This window comes from Acanthisitta chloris, unplaced genomic scaffold (genome assembly GCF_000695815.1).
Source record: "Acanthisitta chloris isolate BGI_N310 unplaced genomic scaffold, ASM69581v1 scaffold13039, whole genome shotgun sequence".
Lineage (NCBI taxonomy): Eukaryota > Metazoa > Chordata > Aves > Passeriformes > Acanthisittidae > Acanthisitta > Acanthisitta chloris.
Genome location: NW_008690932.1, coordinates 4,047 through 24,884, shown reverse-complemented (window position 1 = coordinate 24,884; position 20,838 = coordinate 4,047). Strand labels below are relative to the sequence as shown.

The 20,838-nt window shown below is 35.9% G+C and overlaps 1 protein-coding gene across 1 annotated transcript in view; it reads right to left on the bottom strand.

The window, feature by feature from the left end:
* The window catches only part of LOC103809208 (glutamate receptor 2-like), a gene marked incomplete at its 5' end in the record, with an annotated part of 25,733 nt that extends 5,465 nt beyond the window's left edge, over positions 1-20,268 (bottom strand). Inside the window, 7 exons of the mRNA XM_009082031.1 lie at positions 629-876; positions 11,832-12,030; positions 16,115-16,485; positions 16,986-17,192; positions 18,304-18,414; positions 19,128-19,232; positions 20,101-20,268. Of these exons, the coding sequence (XP_009080279.1) occupies positions 629-876; positions 11,832-12,030; positions 16,115-16,485; positions 16,986-17,192; positions 18,304-18,414; positions 19,128-19,232; positions 20,101-20,268 (1,409 nt within the window). The remainder of the gene's footprint in view (positions 1-628; positions 877-11,831; positions 12,031-16,114; positions 16,486-16,985; positions 17,193-18,303; positions 18,415-19,127; positions 19,233-20,100) is intronic.
* Positions 20,269-20,838: the final 570 nt, after the last annotated feature.

The window sequence follows — 20,838 nt, the reverse complement described above, 5'->3', positions numbered from 1 at the left end:
GAGTGCTAATATGGGGAGTTCTATATTCTACAGCAATGTACTCACATCCACAACAAACAAATAACAGTGTCTTGAATGTGACTCCACTAAAAAAACAAACAACAAAATAGGAATACAAAGAGTTAACTACATAGTAAAGAGATGTGTGCAAAGAAATTCATAGTGCATTATCCTCTCCCCGAAACAAAGCCCTCTTTAAACAATGGCACATTTTGTTAGTTACTCCGGTTTACTGTTCAAATGCAGCCATTCGGTTTTAGTTTCATGAGCAGAGCGACGTTTTCTACAAGGTATGAGGAAATAGACTCACACTATAAGCTAGTAACGTGAAAAGCAAATCTAAAAAAAAGGAAAAGAAATAAGAAAACAATCCTTGAGATTGGAATGTTTAAATAATAATAATAAAATGAATGTTTACACGGTTAGAAAACCTGCAAGAAATTTAAGGAAGTATCCAAACACTTGTCAATATTTTCAGCATAGGCATGTTCATTCTGATATAGTGTTTGAAATGCAATGTTTGAGTTACCTCATATCCTTATACAAACCATAGACTTCAGTAAAGATACATCAGGGTAGGTGGGATACTATAACAACATTTAGCATATTGTTATACTATTCCACCCACCTTAATGAAGATCCTTTAGGTGTGGCGATGCCGTAGCCTTTGGAATCCAAATTCCCACCAACTTTCATGGTGTCACAGGGTTTCCTTTGTTCGATGTACTCATTCATAGTTGACTCCAGCAAGTAGGCATATTTTCCTTTGGACTTCCGTACTCGAGCTACCCCTTCTGCTGTAGTCCTCACAAACACAGATGGTTCTGCACTTTTCATATAGGTCCACATTTTATCAAATACTGCAATTTTAGATCTCTGTGGAGACAATATGAAGCCTAATTAACTAATCTTTATGTAGACAGCAAAAGCACACCTGAGAAAATATGATTATGTCATTTTTAGGCAAGTTTATCATCCAACGTTGAAAGAGAGCAGCACTTAGATTCTCTTTTTCTATTAATATTATGCTGTCATAGGGTATTTTTTTTGTATTTGTTACATCTGTTAAAGATTTGAAGCCAACAGTGCTACTTCCATTTTATAAGAGGTGTGCCAGAATAAAACATAAGATCTATACTGAAACTTCAGCAAAATATTTATCAGAAATTCCCACTCAAACAAGATTATCTTTTTTGCAGTTCGCTGCAGCTGTGCATTATGCAAACGAGACGTGAGCTGAAATGTGTCAGTGACACTAGAAAACTTCAGATTGCTCCACAGAGGAAACTAAGATTGCTGTGAAAGCCAAAGGGAACATTAATAGTGAGGCACCTGGTTCAAGGTTGTTCTTATTTGTAATACTCCACATGCCTCTCCAACTCAGCAGGTCAGAGATTTCCTTCAGAAAGGTTGTTACCTGAAGTATGTTTCTTTTGCTTTAACCAATTGGTAGTTATAACTATAATTGACAGTTTTAACTACCAACTGATTGTTATTTTTTAACTTGGGAAAAAATAGAGGAAAGCAGTTTGGTACCTAGATATCACCAGAAAGGAAGCAGTGCTACCAAAGATACAGCAGGCACAATGCAACATATGACAACTCAGGGTCAGACATTACTATTAGATGTGCAGGTATACAAATCTCTACCATGATAAAATGCAGTAGAGGCTCTTCTGTACTAGAAACATCTTACAAACCTCTGGACTGCAATTCTGCTCTAACATCTATAATCATACCATTTCAAAAACAAATGAATCAAGCGTAAAAGCATAAGTAATGGCCTCACTATCTCACAAGACTTCACTCTTCTTGCGGTACATTTTTCCAGACTTACCGTGATTTTCATGCTCAGAAATGCAGTCTAGGAAGATTTTGAGGCTCAGATTTCTCCAAGGTCTCTGTACATCTATTAGTGTGAAAGGTTCAGGCAGTACCAAGCACCACTAAAAGTTTTCCACCATCTCAATTTTCCAACTATTACCAGAATCTACATGCACCTTGGCACAGTTGGTGTGTTCCCTTGCAGACCAATTGTTGCATATTCTCATCTGTTGATCTTCACAATACTCAGTATACCCATATATATCAAAAGACTTGGATGCACTCAGCATAACCAGAATTACTGAGAAAAACAGTGTGCTGAAGGTATAGCAAGTCTCTCAGATTCTTGGAACATCTGCCATATTGCATACACATTGTTCTTGTTCCATCCAAAACATCCCAAAACACATGACCTTAAAAACTAGGAGAATCCTAAAAAATTATATATTGCACTATCTTTGAAAAGCCAATTCAAAAAGTAAACTATCGCTGTGTACTATATGCTGGGCAGCTGCACAGGAAAAGGTGCAAGGAAGAGGTTTGCAAATGGTCAAGTGTTAAGAAGAAACCTCCCACTAGATGGCTCACAGGGTCCTTCCTGCATGCATGAAGGTAGGAATACCTGACCCAGCAACCAGGAAAATAAAAATCTGTAATAAAAAAAGAAATCACACTCAGAATTTGCCATGACTGTGCAGTCCTCTGCAGCTATGAACACTGAAAAACATCATGCTGGAATTCATATAGCTCAGTCTTAATCCCTACCTAGTCCATGACCTTGTCTAGATTCCTAAAATATAAGAGCAAAGAGCCACTAGGGGATATAGGTGACTTCTAAGGTTTTTGTTTGTATTTCTACACAATATATTTAGCAACACATTTTGTTTTCAGAACTGTGCCATTTTAATCCCTTAATTAGTTTGTTTTCAGAATGTCTTTTATTACAAAGGTAGAGCTAAAGACATAGAAAATGGCAGGGTTAAGAGACCATCTAGCATTTTGTGCACACACACACACACACTCACTCATAACATCCACTTTATTGGATAGCTAAAAATAGCATGTACACATATCCTAATTCAAATACACTGTAAAACAAACAACGACAACAAAAAAAGCATACTGCATTGTTATTGGCCAGTGCTAGAGTTGACTGCATTTTTTGTTCTTATGCTGCGCTGGGTTTGGCTGTGACAGAGTTAATTTTCTTCACAGCAGCTAGTATGGGACCTTCATCTCCTTAAAGAGCACTTGGAAAAGCTTGCAATCATTATGAATAGGGGACTAAACCATGAGAAACAGAATCCTTGTGGATGCAGGATGCCCTGTGTGCAAGTTGGGCTTTCACATATCTTTCGTATACCCTCATTCTTTTAATGGCAACAAAAACCTAAAAGGACAGCAGTGCTCCATAAAAACCACTGCAACTTGCTATCATGCACTCCAAATAACCATTGTAGATTGTCATATGATTAAACTACAAGAACACAAGACTATGGAAATTATCTGCATTGCTCTTAATTACTGTGGCTGATTGCTATTGCAAGGTGACACTCGTGTATAGATGAAATGTTAAAAGCTAATTATAACTTTGGTATTACAAACAACACCAACATGACAGTACAAGACCCTAATACACACAATGAACAATTTCTCTTCCATTATTTAAGACTTCTACGACAATACAATGACACAAAAATGCCCCAGGAACTAACAGATTTTTTTTTAGTATCCTGACACCACCAGGCATTTTGGCTATGAAACAACAGTATTATATTTATTATTTATTATTTATATTTATATAATGTAAACATATCATATATTATATGGTTGTTATTATTACAAAGTACACACTCCATTTGAATGTAAAATATTGCCTACATTAAGAAACTCATTAGGAAATTAAATAATGAAAAGCTTTATCAACTTAATTAACTGGATTTTGTGGGTCATCAGATAACTTTTCTGTTTTGACATTCAAAGACCTATTATTCCTAAAATTGGGGTGCTGTAATTAGTATGTCATTGACAGAAATATCTGAGACTACTAACTTTCTGCTAGACGATGATCACGTACCGTGAGAACAGAACTCTACTTCTCAAATATGGTTTGTGAAACCAAACCATCTTGTTGACCTTCCATACTGAACAAAAGGACAGGAATTGGTATTGTTGCTAGTAGTTAAAAAGCATACCGACAAACAAAACTTGCCAATTTATGCAGCAAATCAAATATTAACACACCCCAAAACCACAGAAAAAACGTAACTAACCTTTTTCAGCCTCTTTAGTTAGGTAAAGATTAAGCATTTTAAAGCACTTAACCTTGTTCATGTTGGGCAAATACTTAAGGTGAATGAAAGTTCAAATAAATAGATCTAAATTTTGTAATATATTGATAATTTTATTCAGTGATGGTAAAAGTTACATCTTCTAAAGATGCAGTTTTATGGCTTTTCGGTTTCCACTACTTAATTGAGCTACCAAAAATATCTTTAATATATCTGGCCTTACTAATACAAAATACAGAACATTCTACTCCAAGAACTAATTCCTCAAAAGTGTACTTAATTTTTTTCCAAAAATGTGCAAGATGTCATATAATCATCATGTTCTCCATGTGATCTTAAAGAGCTAAGTGACAAAAGTTTGTCTTACAAAGGCACATTAAAGTTCCCAAACCATTTAACTGCCGTTAAAATACCTGCAGAAATTACTCCTCCTCTGAGACTTACTGATTTCAGTTTCCTCAGAATTGAAATTCCTCCCCATCATTCAGCATATTCATAAAATCAAAGCAGACTATTTCAAAGGAATTTCTTGAAAAACTCAGATAAATGTCATAAAAACTAATTTCTGCGATTCTGAAGTGCTGATCACAAGGGAAGTCTGCTGTCCACTCCTAGAACTAACTTTACTGTAATAAACCTACTGATAAGAAGGACAACTGTACTACAGTCATGTTGTAGCATCTAGTACTACAGCTTTGCAACATCACTGTAATACAAATGTAGGTTTTTAAGTAGGATCTTGATTTGATCAGGTGAAACCTGATAAAATGAAGGAAACGGTATGTGGTATAATCTGAATTGAAAAAACACCCCAAACACCAGCAGGTTTGCAAATCTCACAAGTAAAAAAAAGAATGACAGAAAGGAAAGTATATCTGCTGTGTGGGAAGAAATGCAAAGAACAAAAAAGACAATCTGCACAAAGAACCATAATCTAACTGTATACTTTAGCTTTGTTTTTGATGAGATTAACACACAGGAAGACTGGAACACTTGAACTGAAACAGGTTGCCCAGAGAAGCTGTGGATGCCCCATCCCTGGAGGTGTTCAAAGTCAGGCTGGATGGAACTCTGTAGAACTTGGTCTAGTGGAAGGGGCTTCTGCCCACAGCAGGGGTGTTGGAACTAGGTGATCTTTAATGTCCCTTCCAAACAAAACCACTATATGATTCTATGACTAAGTAATAGGAACGAGGGTATGGAAAAGTAAATGATCAAGATGGAAGCAAAGTAAAAAGAACTTATTGCACCTATACTGGGGGAATGGGAATAAACTAAATCCCAGAACACAAAAGTAATTTCTCCAACAGTCACAAATCTGTAGAGAACTGCAGATGCTATTCCTGGAGTCTAGAACCATAAACATACTGCCTGGACTGAGGAATGAAAAAGCATTCAAAGCTCTTTTGATATAAGGTAGTGCATGGCATGCACAGCTTCAGAGAATATTATAAAGTGAAAACATTTCAAGAGAGAAATGACTATGATTTGCAGGAAAGGAAACTGGAATATCAAAACACATCAAGTCAGGCAATGGGAAATTGTTTATTTGTTATATATGATCACTAGAATGATAAAAATGAAACAAAACTTTCCAGTTCAAAAGCATGGGCCAGCAATTTGGGACCAATAAGAAAATATGAAATAAACTGAAGATCATCAGTTGATATAAACAGAAGAAACACAGATCTGTCACTATGATCAAAATGGTTACCAGAAAACAGTGTGATAGAATTGGGAGAAAGTTATTTCCAGAAAAGAGAGAGAAATATTAATGCCTTTGTAGAGAGCAAACTGAGATCTCAGATGGCATACAATGTACACCTCTGCTCATTCAGGATTAATGCATTAGGAAAATAAATGGGAAGAACAAAATCTACAGAATTATTAATGCACTGTGACAATTGATGATAAACTAGTTATAAGCACATATAGACTGGAAAATAAAAGAATGTCTCCAACCCTAACAAGTGGGGTATTATGAAATGATTTGCCCCCAGGAGTAGCACAAACAGAACTTTTACTCCTTTTTACATGTGTGGCAATTTATACAATGGATTACACAACACTGGAGAACCTTCAAACTATACAGCTCCAAACTCTCTTTTGTCCAGCACAAAATTGCCTACTGCACAGCATATTTTGATTTGAACATCTATGAAAAGTTGAAAGAGGAAATCAGGAAATATGACATTTTGTTTATTAGACAATTTATCCTTAAGGAAGGAAAATTCTATTAAAAATCAATAAATTCTATTTTTAATAAATATTATGCAAATACTAATTAGAAAGTAAGTTTCCTGAGTAACATATGTAACAAAATTTCTGATGTCCCAGAGAGTTTTGGTCACTAGGCTCACTGACATTGGGATTTTGCATAATATGGAAAGAGGGGGAAAAAAAAAAGAAACCTGAAAAATAACAAAAAGAGATGCTTTGAGGAAAAAAGCAAACATTGATTACTGTATTATTTCTTTTAAAAGACTTTCACAATGGCCTAAATACTTTTGTGTGTTGTCCAGATGCAAGGACCTCGAAAAGCCAAGCAAACAAGTGATAATTAATCACTTGAACCCTCTATATCACAGAAAACTGTATCTTCACTATCAGATGCAAATAGTAGTCTTCGCACTAACTCTAGTGCTCAGATCTGACTCTCATAATTATTTCAGCTATATACCAGTTTCTCCTGTCAAAGAGCCAAACCTGCACTCTCTAATCATATCTACTTCACAGATTCATGAAATGTCAGTTCTATATCCCCTGTCTCTTAAGGTGGTTTCATAACTGAGTCTTTTGTCTCCTTCACCTCTCAGAGGCTTCTGTGGAGCTAGTGAAAATTTAACTCTGGAAACATATGTTCTATAATTCTTCTACATCTCAAACTTCAAAAATTGAGGCTGAAGTATGATTCATAGTTTTATACCTCAATTTAAGTAAAAAAAAAAAAATCAGTTTTTTTTTCTCTTCTCACTGGTTTTAGAGATTTCCTGTGGGATTGCTTTTTTTTAGAAATTTCAGTATCCTGAAGAGCATGAAGACAGATTGAGGTTCATAGACAGACTGCTGCATGCCTTCTGTCTTTTCGCATAACCTCTTGTAATGCAATCTTATCACTTAAACTTTTAACTTTAAACTAACTTAACTTCACTTCAACTTTAAACTTTAAACTTAATACTTTTACAAGTTAAAAAAAATATTTCAAAATACTTATAAAACTAGGCACTAGGCCATGTTGAAGATCTTCAGAAAAGACACTACTGCTTTCCTTCAGGCCAAATTTTCTTTGCCTCCCAAAAGACAACACTTTTGCAGGAGAAATGACTCAAGGTTTCTTGTCAATTCTTTGTCTTTCCACTATGCAAGATGATTTCTTTGCGAGACTGTAAGGATTATCATCCTTCCAGCACGCTTCTAATGCCCAGCTTTTCATTCTCTAACTTGTCTCTTAAGCAAGAATAAGCACCTTTTGCACAGTTTTTTCAGTGAAAGCTAAAGGATGCTTCTTTGTTATGGAGCAGTTCTGCTTGCTTTTATTTTGGCAGAGGTTCTACTCTTAAAAGTTACCAAAACAGTCAGAAAACAGATTGGTCTGTCCATGACACACTGTTGGTTCAAAAATAGGTGCATACAAAGAGATTTTAAAAACACAACCCAAAACTAATGCAGAGAGAAAGTAAATTAGTCTAATTATTCTTAAATTAGTTTCATTATTGCTAAAATATAATTTCATTTTTGAGTTGTCTTATTACCTTACACGTAGGACTAGTGACAATTCATCTTCAAAAGTGGAAAAAAGGCAGCATGATTGATTTCAGTTGTCCACCAGATTTGTACATATCTTTAAAGAACAGAGCTAGGCATAGAGTAAAACCAGGACTGAATTGTAAAAATTATTAACTTCTGTTCTTGTTGTATCATTTTGATATTAATTTTCAATGTGCCTTCAAGCAGGTGGAAAGCATGGAAATGTTCCAGTGAATGCTTGAATACTTACCTTGATTCTTTCTTCCAGTGCTGTAGCCCATTAAAATAAGTGAGGCAACTTCAGGAGTCAACACATATAGACAATGCTTTAAAATTAAATTCTGCAGTGGCTGGCGAGCTGTAGACTGTCTTCTTCGGTTAGTGACTTTTTCCCCCTTCAAAGCTCAACTGTGTGTCCTGGCTAATGTATGCATCAACTGCACTTCCCGTAGCTGCTGAGAAATCACTGAAGGTAACAATACCATGTGACTGTGGATTGTGTCACTAGTGCATACCAGAGTGATGTTATTCACTGTCCCACCATTTACCACTCCATCAAGTAGTATTTGCAACCCAAGAATGAGAGAGATGATGCACCTGCACAAGATCAACTGAAATGATTCCTGAATCTTCCAAGCTGTGCTTGCAGACTTATTTGCATTCTCACCACTACAATCCACTACTGATTTGACAAAAACAATGCACTTTGGGAAAACAACAGCCACATATATTTTCTTTGATGTTTTTCCCATAGCCCAAGAGAAAATGAAACACTAATGAACTGTGTGTCTTTGTTTAGGCTTTCAGTGGCACTAAGAACTCTACAAGCACTGTCTTTAAAGCAGAGGCACTAGCAAATATCAGAAGAGGTAAATATCCCAACTCAGTGGAACAGAATTCTGTAGACTTGGGTCACACTTGCACTTCTACTAGTACCAACCTGGAGATTTTCTCAGGAAAACTACTACATATTCTGGTATTTACAGCGACGTGATAGATCTGCCCTTATAGAAAAATGTCTGTATGTATAGATACATATCTATAAAATTTTCTGTAACATTATTACTAAGAACTAATAGTATCCTTCTGATGTTTACTGATCAGCAAAGCTGTGTCATTATCTTTTACTTTCTTCCTTTTTCTTTAAAAAATACGCAGAAATCCATTATTTATGCACTGGTATTTCCTATGTAGAATGTACCAAGTTTCTGCTTCTCATCTTAAAGCAGGACTAGAAACACTAGAGTACAATGTCTTTTCATCTCTTTTTCTCAGTTATGTTTCTTGATGCAGTGCCAACTGATGCTCTACTCACTGTTGGCAAGAATATCTCTTACTAGCTAGTGAGTGTGTACCTAAATTAGGGTAAAGTGCAAAGGCAATTCATCTTTCGTGATGAATGCCAAGGATGCTATCCTCAATTCAAGCAACATGGACTAGCTTGTATGCCTACTGCCTGTAGGGTGTGTGGTGAGCAGGACGAAACTTGAACGCACCTCTTTCAATTAATGTTGCTTACATATATTCAGCCATTCAGGATAGGATTTTTCAGCTAACTTTCACCATGTAGCTTGCTGCTGAGAATTTCTTTTTGAGAAATACTGCAAAACATCTCTTTTTCAATTGTGTAAGCATATCAGAAAACATGTTTTAGTGGCTAAGAAAATTCAGTTTACTGTTCACATCCCCAGTACACAACTATTCTTAATTTTGTGCTGTTCCAGGAATTAGGACTTTACTAGTGAAGATTCAGTATACATTCCATCAATAGGAAACAAATTTGCAAATAACACCACTTCTTGAAAACAGACTAACTGAAAAAATCCAAATGCTTCTTTTCATTCCTGACACTGACAAAGCTAGACCATTTTAGCTTGCTACTAGGGGAACCCTCAAGTTTTTTCCAGCTGTACAAAGAATTTGCATCCTAATTTCAGGTCATATAAAAATCACACATCAACTCCAACCCAGGCAGAATATAGATATACTCTAGGTGAGATTTTACTCTCTTCAGTGCTACAGATTCCTTTCACATTGCCTTCAGCAGAGTGAGTATCATTCTTGAACCTTGAACTTCAGGCCTCCTAAAAAGAAATTCTGACAGCTGCTATTTCTTGAAAAATAATTGGGCAGGTTTAAGTGATTTTTAGCAAATGGTACATGGAGCTATTAGGTGAAGAAGTTCTATTGCAGATAATGCACCAGCTTATTTGTGATAGAAATTGCTGAGAATAAATTTCCAGCAATCATTAGAGCCTTGTTTGTGTGGAGCTGAAGGTAACTTAACAAAACATGAAGAATATGCCCTCACAAAGCCTTCACCTGATCTTTACAAAATAAGTTGTTAATGATCAAGTAATCACCAGGAACACTATTTGTGTAAAAGCAGAAATAGGTCTACATATATATGCTAAGAATATAAAGTGGAAATATGTATGCATGTGCTATGAGCATAACTTCGTACTAATGCGTGCACATACATTTTTTCTTTTAAAAAAGCAAAGTTAAAAATCTTGAAAGAGAAACTATTCAAAAGAAGTGACCTACTGTCTGTTTACACTTAATCCCCAGTACAGCCATGATCTAAAAGGTTTATGTTCACAAAACCAGAAACATGCCTGTATGCTTCTAAATGCTTCTAAAAACTCTTACCACAAACCCAATCTCATTTTTACTAGCTTACACACCTGATGTTAATTTTGGTTTAGCCAACAGGAATACAATCAGCAGCAGGTATTACTACTGAACCTATCATCAAAATCAGAAAGTCATGCTTTTCTACAATTGAGACAAGTATGGTTACTATATAGCACATTACCAGTTAAGTAGGCATTACAGGATCCAGTGAAAACCATAATCTAGCAGCCACTGCTCTAATTACACAGTATAAAAAATAATTTTGAGAACCTGTTTCATTTCATTTTTAATGTCAGGCTATCTTTGAAATGTAAATGAATTATTTATAGCTATTTTAAAATACATTTTGTTTAAACCTAACATCATCCATTGAAAAACATGAAAACAACTTTTTTTTCTTCTACTTTAGCACTTCAGATGCACTTCCATCTTACAGGGAGAGACACATAGAGGACACAGACAAGGCAAAGTCATTCTGCTTTTTTTTCCCAGCAGCCTTAGTCTCTCACTCATTTGCTAGGTGAATTTCACCATGCTAGCTGGTGTCTCAAACCCAGCCTGAGACTCACACATTTTAAGTTTCATGTATTTTTAAACCTGCAATGCACAGAGGCAGAAGGTAAGGACTGACAGGCTTATAAGGCATTACTGTAATGCAGATACAAATAAAAGCTGCTTTCAAAAGCAGGCATGTATTTACTCATACACAGAACTTCTTTACTGTGTGAGTCACTGCACACTGGAACACGCTGCCAGAGAGGTTGTGGATTCTTCCTCACTGGAGATACTCAAGAACTGTCTGGACACAATCCTGTGCCATGTGCCCTAGAATGACTCTGCTTGAGCAGGGAGGTTGGACCAGATGACCCACTGTGATCCCTTCCAACCTGACTGATTCTGTGATATTACAGCAGCCAAACAGATTATATCCCATTCCCTATCTGCAAGCTTGAAATATCACATGGAATACTTACTAAAACATGAATGTGCACCTTCCCATTTTCTTTCTTACTCACTGTGTGAGTACCTAAAATATAGCAGAGCTATTAAACAGATAAGTGACATCAACTCCCTTCTCCAAACACATTTTGTTCACTTTGTAGTGGAACAGTTTTAAGGTCATTTGCTTTGCGTATTTTGTAACAAGACCCTCATATTTGTACATAGATAAAAAATGCAGTAATAATAAATAAACAAAATCACTTATGAGTTGGGCTGCACACTTCACATTTTTATAGCAATCTTTTAATAATGCCTAGGAAAAACATTTACATGAATGAAGACCTATTTAAAACAATCTAAAAAAATAATCTAAAAAGTAGAAATTCTTACCCTAAAAAACTCTTTAGTGGAGCCAGAATCTAATGTCCCATAAGCAATTTCTGTTTGCTTGGAAAGATCCTCTGCACTTTCAATGGGAGACACCATCCTCTCAACCGTCAGGAAGGCAGCTAAGTTAGCCGTGTAGGATGAGATTATGATGAGGGTAAAGAACCACCACACACCTCCAACAATGCGCCCCGACAGGGATCTAATAACAAGTATGAAATGGATTTGTAAAGTGAAATGAAAGTCCTAAAAAGGAACACATGTTATCAGTTTTACACAAATGATGCATTATACTATAGGGAAGCATTTCAGGCTATCTCGCCGCACAGCTCTGCATACTCATCAGATGGGAAACCAAAGCATACTCCACTATAGCTCCTGGACTTCGCTGAAATCAGGACTCCAGAGTTTACTTTTGGGAGAACTTAGTGATCCAGTTCTTCAAAGTTCCAAACACCCTTGGAGGAAACTGCTCCCATCATAATGTGCTATATTTAACACATAAGCTTGTTGTTCCCTCTGAAGTGATTTTGTGTGACATTATGAAGAGGATCAAAGAAAATCAGCGAAACACTGCTTTCAGATAAAGCAGTATGCACTTTTAAAACAAGTGCCTTTAGCTTGATTGTTTTCCTAAGACATTCAGACAAAGACTGATTGCCACAAGACAATGACTTATACTGCTGTGGACAATCTATATTGGGAAACAAATAGCATTATTTGTAATACAAGCAGGCCCAGGGAATATCTATAGACTGGTAAGTGCACACAACTTTTGAAATAAACAAGCACTTAAGAAACTGAGGACTGGACATGACACAATCAGTGATAATAATACAGAAAAATGGTGAAGAAAGTATATTTTAAAAAAATAATAATCTGATGTTTGTAACTGCAGCAGGTGGGCTCTTATGGATCTGTGTTTTGCATCTCCTGCTCAAGAAGAAAGAAGAAAAGAGAACTCAAGAAAATATACAAAACAGCATAGAGCACACAACTCAATTCAATAATTTTCAATACTAGAAAACTAATCTAAGAGAAATATTGATATTGCATTATTGTCGAATGACTTTTTTTTCTATGATCTTTTAAACTTTGAAATTACTACTACTTTGTTTCCAAGCAAGACTTTATAGGAAGAATTACATCATCTTTGGAGATGTGCTTAATTATTTGGCAGACATATGAATGTAGTTGAAAGCCTAGTACTAAGGCATTGCAGTAGGTTAGGTATGTCTTGATATGTCTATCTATTAAGAAAACAAATTAGAAATCACTCACCCAGCCTACTGTACTGTGAATGAGACTACAAACTAATTCTGACATAGAATATATAGATAGATGTAACTATACATATACATTTAAACATGATAGTTATGTAAAGCAGATTTATTAAACTGGGAACAAAACCAAATAGAACCAATTCTTGTCAAATAAATTTTACTAACTGCTCTTGTATAAAATCTCAGTGGTAATTCTGATATTAAAAGATTTATTCAATGTCACAAAAGACTCACTAATTCACTCCACTATATGAAAATCAAGTCAGAAGAGGTCCACAATGTGTTATTATAAAAGGACCACAGGAAAAAACGTATTTCAAGTTCCCTCTAAACTGAGAAGTATTCTGCCAACATGCTGTCACATTTGAAGAATTATTACATAATTACTTTGACATAGAGGCAATAGGAGAATAAAACAATTCTACAAGTAAAATATTGAATTATATGATATATTGATTATATTATATTACAGATTGCAGTGGTGTTCAAGGCCAGATTGGATGGGGCCTTGAGCAACCTAGTCTAGTGGGAGGTGTACCTGCCAATGGCATGGGTGGGTGGGACTAGATGATCTCAAAGGTGCAAGCCAACACCTTAACATACTATGATATTTGCAAGGTAAAAATCTCTGTCAATATGTATTTCATAACCACAAATTTTATGGCACTTTATATTGTACTGATGACACCCTCTATAAATGACAATAATCTTCAAAAGGCCAGGATCTGTGAGCAAAGTTGGCATTGACTTTGTGAACAAAGAAGAAGGTCAATACCAATCCAGATATTATGCTCCCACATGACATTTTATAAGTAAAATTTGGGCTGTCATTTGTATTTCCCCAGAAAGTCTGTCCCAGTTAAATAAATCATTATTTATGTATGTTTCGAAAAGTTTCTAAAGGCTGACCCTTCTATGCCAGTATGAACCTACACTTGAAGCACCTAATTTACCAGACCATTAAGTACCAAAATACCAGTTTCTGTGCACAATTACAGAAATTTGTGCGTTATATCTTATACTTAGAAAGGTATTATCTGGCAGAACAGAGTACACTCACATCTCAAAAGAGATGGGCAAAACTTTACTTTCAGTCGTCATTATCATATAATGTATTACTCTGTTGTTTCTGTGCTACCCATCAGGCAACAGGGAACTGCCATTACAGACCATTTTCAGGTGGTCCAGTCTTACTCGGCACCACCTTCTATTTCAGAGTTGGGGAGCCCCAGTTTCTTGTCTGCTCTAAAATTCTTACAGTGGTTGTCATTTTTATTAGAGAAATTACAGCAGTAGTGCAAAATTTAACTTCAAAAAGATATTTTGCTGATGCCTGAAGGTACTCATTTTCATATTTACTCTGATTCATCTCCAAAGAGTTCAAATTCCATAGTGATAGTTTTGGTGCAAAACCAAAAATAACTGAAGTGTTTTCAGTCCTTTTCTATCTTTATAATAAACAGACAATATACAAATTAACCACTTTCCTCAAAGTTAGGTTTGTAATGAAATGAAGTGCTGTTAAACACCTCACTGAAACTAAATCTTAAGTATCCAAAATTATTTGAGTTTCATGCACTTTTTATGATGACCATTTGCTATTGTTATTCTTCCATTACCTATCAAAAGCTATCAAACAGCTGTTGTGTTTTCATAGCCAGTAAAATAATAATCCTAACAAAAAAATCATTATTCTACTATGGTCTTTATTCTATAAAAATAGTTTTGTAGCTAATAGGGGACTTTGCCAACAACTAAACTTGTAAAGTGTGTAATCGATAAAAAACCTCCACAGGACTGAAATTAACAAAGCTTCTCATAACCTGCTAAAATTTGCTCTTTTCACTACCTTGTTTAGTGTATATAATTCTTACTATGTTACATGCCAAATCCATTGCATCCTTCACCATAAAGGCTGGCATCTCTCACTATGATACGGCAACCTTTGCACAAAATTGCTAGAGTTCTCACACAATAAATGCTCTGTTATTTCTGCAGTAGAACAGCTTGAAAACCTGCTGTTACCTTTCGGGATGCATGACTTATACCTAAGAAACGGTCCCTTGGTGTGATTTATTTTGTACACCAACTACTAGACCCACTAGAAATTGACCTGTTCCCTGTCTTAATTCAGGATGTTTACAAAAAACTGCTTCATATAATTAGGTAAGTCTTCAGATCTGATTTCCTTAAATCTAGATGCCCTATTTAACTTGTTACTATAGTTCCTTCAAGCAGCAAGTATTTACCTACCTACTTACCACTTCGCTGAATCAAGGCTAGAACCACTTGCGCACAAGGGAAATAGAATATCTAATGAGCTGCAAAGAAATTAACTTAAGTGCTTTACAGTTGTCCCTAATAAAGTAGGTGAAAATCCATGAGGAATTAAGCACTTATAAACTGGACCTTCAGATTCATTTTAACAATTTCCTTTGTGACTTTTCTAAAACTAGGCCATGGAAAAACAGCAGTGTTTTGCAACTATGCACATGAAATTAAAGCCATCACATGACTTTTATTTCAGTTCAAGGCCCTCCTGGGGAGTAACAGTGGGTTAATAACTGTGTTATGACATGTAGTGAGTTTTAGAGAGAAAGTGCTGTCTGTGTAGTTTGTGACTATCATGTTACCCTTTTTTCCCATTACAGTTGTTGTGAACTATATGCACTGTCAACTGTAAAATGGGAATATGCAGCAAAAACACGGTACCCCTCCAAGAAGGCATGGAATGATGTGAACCTTATGCATTTTACAGTCTCTGCATGGTGTATATAACTTCACTTGGCAAATACATGATCGACATTACGAGAGTATCGACCAAATACATCATGACCCTATGTCACAGAAAAGTGCTTTTAATTCAAAGACTTCTGTGATTCTAGGGAGAGAAAAGAGCAATTAATTTCTTTCCAAGAGTGAAAATATATTCACCATGAACCTCCTCTGGCTGAGATGGCTGAGACCAAAAATGCACAAAGTTGAAATGAGTGAGTAACCAACCTTGGCGAAATATCGCATCCTTGCTGCATAAAGGCACCCAGGGAAAACCAGAGACTATTAAATATCCCAAATTCATTAGTTGATTCATTAGTTTGCGTTTCTCTTCCATCTTCAAATTCCTCAGTGTGCCACTCGTATGGGCTAAATCTGCTGACCAGGAATAAAACTACACTGACCCCAATGTAGGCAAAAACAATGCACATCCAGATTTCATATGCTAACGGATCAAGAAATGAAAACACTCCTGGTTTGGACTTCTGAGGCTTCTTGATCATTATTGATATCCCCAGGCTCATAAAGGGCTTTGAGAAGTCAATCACCTCTTCTCTCACCAATGTTATAGTTAATGGAGCGATTGCAATATCGGCTTTCTGAAAAGGAAGAAAAAAGCAAATAATAGCAAATTCAATGAACAGAGCAAAGAATTACTTAGTTTCTATTGCATTTCATAAATGGAAAATAGGACAGCAGAGACACCCACAACATTTGTTTCACCAAGAACATCCTATGGAGAATTTCAGAATTTTTGAGTTGAACTCTTACTGAAATACATATAACCATATGGTTGGTGTATTCCAAGCTTCTGTTTTCACATATGTCCTTTCAAAAGTATATGACACGTAAAATTTTAAAATACATTGCTTTCCACCTGATCAAAAGGATGAATTACGCACTCACTTCCCCCAACTTCATTTTCATTTAAAATATAACTGCATGGTTTACTTTCAAAATTTTTCATACTAATACAAGTTGCTAACTCTCTATCAAATGAATTAGATAATTTTTCCTATATTCTACAGAGAAAATGAAACCAAATCCCACTCCTTCCATCAGTCATCTTTAATGGCTTTATTATAGAAGATATTCTTACCCCATAAACAAGTTCTCCAACCATCCCATTCCAGATTTTCGTGTCTGCATCCCTTGCCCCATACTTGCCATCCCCAACAATTGTGAGCTTATATTTGAATCCACAGTGTTTAGCAATTTCTGTAGCTAAGTCCACACAATAGCCCTCATATCGATCATTTCCTTCAAGCATTTCATGGTTTTTCTTCATCATGACATATGGGGACTCCTGCACAGAAAGAACTTGCCTTAGCTACTTGGTAAAGAGACAGATGAATCAGTTGTACACTTAATAGATTAATATGTTTCCTTTTACATGTGAAAGAAAAGAGAGCAGATACCATCTGAATAATACATGCTAGGTATAAGCTAGTTGTTAATTATTAATGTGACATATCTTTAACACATTTAAAAGCTGCATTCTCCACAGTCATACACAAATAACAATACTTACAGGCATAGTGATTCCCAGAAGTATGTTAATAATGACCATGAATGTTAACAGGAGTAATGCGTTCAGAGAAGAAAGAGTAAATTCCATAATCAGTTTCTTTCTCTCATACAGTTTGGATGGAAGAAGGCAAAGGTATTTAGTTGCTTTCATTGTCTTAATACAAGACCACATTGCTCCCTGGGAAAACACTTCAGGCTCCCCAGGCTGTATTTTTATTGAATTACTACACAAACAATAGGTAAGACATCTATAACTATGCACTAAAGGTCTATCATCATCAAAACTGGTGATGAGTCATAAATCACATTAAAGTAACATATCTCCTCTTTGCTAAGTTGTTACAGAACTACCCTTGCATCCAGATAAATACCTATGCTAATCTATGACTTGTCAAAGCTGATAAAGAAGCTGTGTAATTTACAGAAAAATGCTGTTCTACGACAGTACATAACATTATTTTCTAAACAATCAGAATACAATTATAGCATTTTATTTTACACTTCACCAATCCATAGCAGCTACAATCCTGAAGCATAAGAACCAGTCTCTTAGCTGTTTTCCAGATTCTATTCTCTCAAATTAACACTATGGTTCTGCCTCCCAGAAAGTTCCTCTCCTTTGAAAGCAGGTATTTAATTTCCAATTTCAGGTTTAAAAATGTTAAATTTCTAGGATGCTAAATCAATGACCATTTGTCTTCTACAGATCAAAACCGTATACTGAAGCACATATATTTCCTTAATTTCCAGATTTTATTTATGTATCACAATGAGTAGCAGGTCACAACCTCAAATAATAAGAAGACAGTATATTTAAACTAACACAACAACAAGAAACAAACCATTGTAGAACAGACTGTCTTCTGACAAAATATGAGGTTAATTACCAAAATAGTGGTGACAATAATAGTCTTATTCTCTAGTCCTGAAGATTCATTTCCAAGAGGGCCGTCAAGAGGATTCACAACCATTTTGTCCACTTCACTCCAATAGCCAATCTAAAGAGAGTTTATAGGATGCACAGACACCAGTGAATATGAACTTTTATAGAAAGTGTAAAACATGTTATTACTGTGCCCTTGATTTATGTTCAGAGAGAACTATTTTAGCTATGGATTTATCAGTGTAACTACTTCTATTTATGTAGCAAAAGACTACAACAAAGAGTAAATGATTGAACTAATGACATTTGTTCACATTACTTTGTCTAAAACAGGTATACCATTTTTTATTCACATATTATGAGGTTTTAGTATCAACATCACACACCATCGAACTGAAAGGGTTATGAAATACTCCACATTAGGAAGACATGAGAAATAGGCTTTTCCTGAAAGACTTGAAATTAGAGCAGAAAGATAAACACATTTATAAAAATATCACTGAAAAGCTGCATCCAGCTTTTGTCATTCAGAAGTGTTTTTCCTCAAATAGTGGCTCACGTTTAGCAATTCAGATGAGAGAGCAAAATGTTTAATCCTCAAAACTGAAAGGAGAATAGTCATATGTAGTACTTACCAGAAATAAGAATTCATATTTGTTAGAAGGAAATAATATATACTTTTACATTGTTCTCCAAGCCCACTGTAGAATACACCCATGAATAAATATTATCACGACTCATGCTTTAATTAATCCAATGTTTCATTACCTACCTTTACCCATTAGCATGGTAAAACCTTTAAAGATACTGTAAGTCAATTCAAATTACCTTCCGAGGACCAGTACTTTTGAGTTCCATGACATTTATTGTAAAATTGATTCGCTTTCCATTCTGATCAAACTTTATATTCCCTGTTAGACCTTCCACCTGAACCTGTGAAGATGAAGATGAAAGTGGTTGAACTGCTCGCTTCTTTTTAGAAAATGTGTTTTGCATTTCCACAAATGATTACGGATAGTTCAAGAACATTCAGCTTAGACTCTTTTTTCATACATGACTGTGCTGTTTTTGGCCGTGGTAGAGTTAACTTTCTTCACAGTGACTAGTATGGGGTTATGTTTAGGATTTGTGCTGAACACAGGGTTGATAATGCAGAGATTTTTTTGTTATTGCAGAGCAGAGTTTACACAGAGCAAAGGCCTTTTCTGCTTCCCATACTGCCACGTTGGCAAGGAAGTTGGGAGTGCATGGGAGACTGGGAGGAGACACAGCTGGAACAGGTGATCCAAACTGACCAAAGGGATATTCCATACCATATGACACCATGCTCAGTATATAAAGTGGGAGGAAGAAGGAGGAAGGAGGGGATGTTTAGAGTGGTGGCATTTGTCTTCCCAAGTAACAGTTATGTGTGATGGGGCCCTGCTCTCCTGGAGATGGCTGAACACCTCCTGCCCATGGGAAGCAGTGAATTAATTCTTTGTTTTGCTTTGCTTGTGCACATTACTTTTACTTTCTCTATTAAACTGTTTTCATCTCAACCCATGAGGTTTTCTAGCTTTTACCCTTCTGCTTCTCTCCATAGTCCTGCTGGTGGGGGAGCAAGCAAGCGGCTGTGTGATTGCTGGCTGAGGTTAAACCACGACAGTGATATTTTATCTTAGACAGATTCCTGAGGACTTCACTTCCACATTATTCCCAGGAAGATCCAGACAGGTTAGGAGGCTGGAAGATTATTTCCAAGCATTCATAGAGAATTTCACACATGCACTCATCCCAGCATCCACTCCAGGGAAGCTACCTGTTTCAATGCCCTTTCTATTTCTACACCATGACCCCAGGGTACAGCTGGATTTGCAAGACAATCTCCAGCATTTCCTCTTCTGGAGATCTCAATCCTCTGTTTACGCAAATTACGGAAAGCTTCTGTCATCACTTGAACAGCATCATAGGTTAGAGCAGAGGTATACTGAAAAGAAGTGAAAATATTGTAATTAAAAACCAGTTTCAGCATCACTATGCTTTCCCATCCATTCGGCAATCCATTATACACAAACATTAAAAAATAGAAAGAATAGTAACATATACTTGCAATCAGATTAGTTTTTCTTTAGTCACCCTCTGAGGGGCATCTATGAAAATTAATGAAGTGTTCTCCATCAGACCAGCTGGGGCAGTGCTAATAAATCTAAACTAAAGATTAACAGCTGCTTTCAGTGTGAATTTCATTTCTTTCTCACTACAACTGTGTAATGACTCTGTGTGTAGATATAGCTGGAAGTCCATGAAGGTGAAAGGGTGAAACAAAAAAATTCCACTATGTAATTTGAGCTGGTCTCTAAAAATAAGAAATTGTTCCTCTGATGACACTCTTCACGGAGATCCATTTATAAACAGATTTCTAAACTTCATTTGTATATACATGTGCTTAACTTTTTTTTCCATTAAATATAAAAGCTCAGGGGTACCTATTTTCAAGTATGCAATACCTTGTCAACACCATGCAAACATTTTGGGGCAGAGATGCCTGGAAGATTGC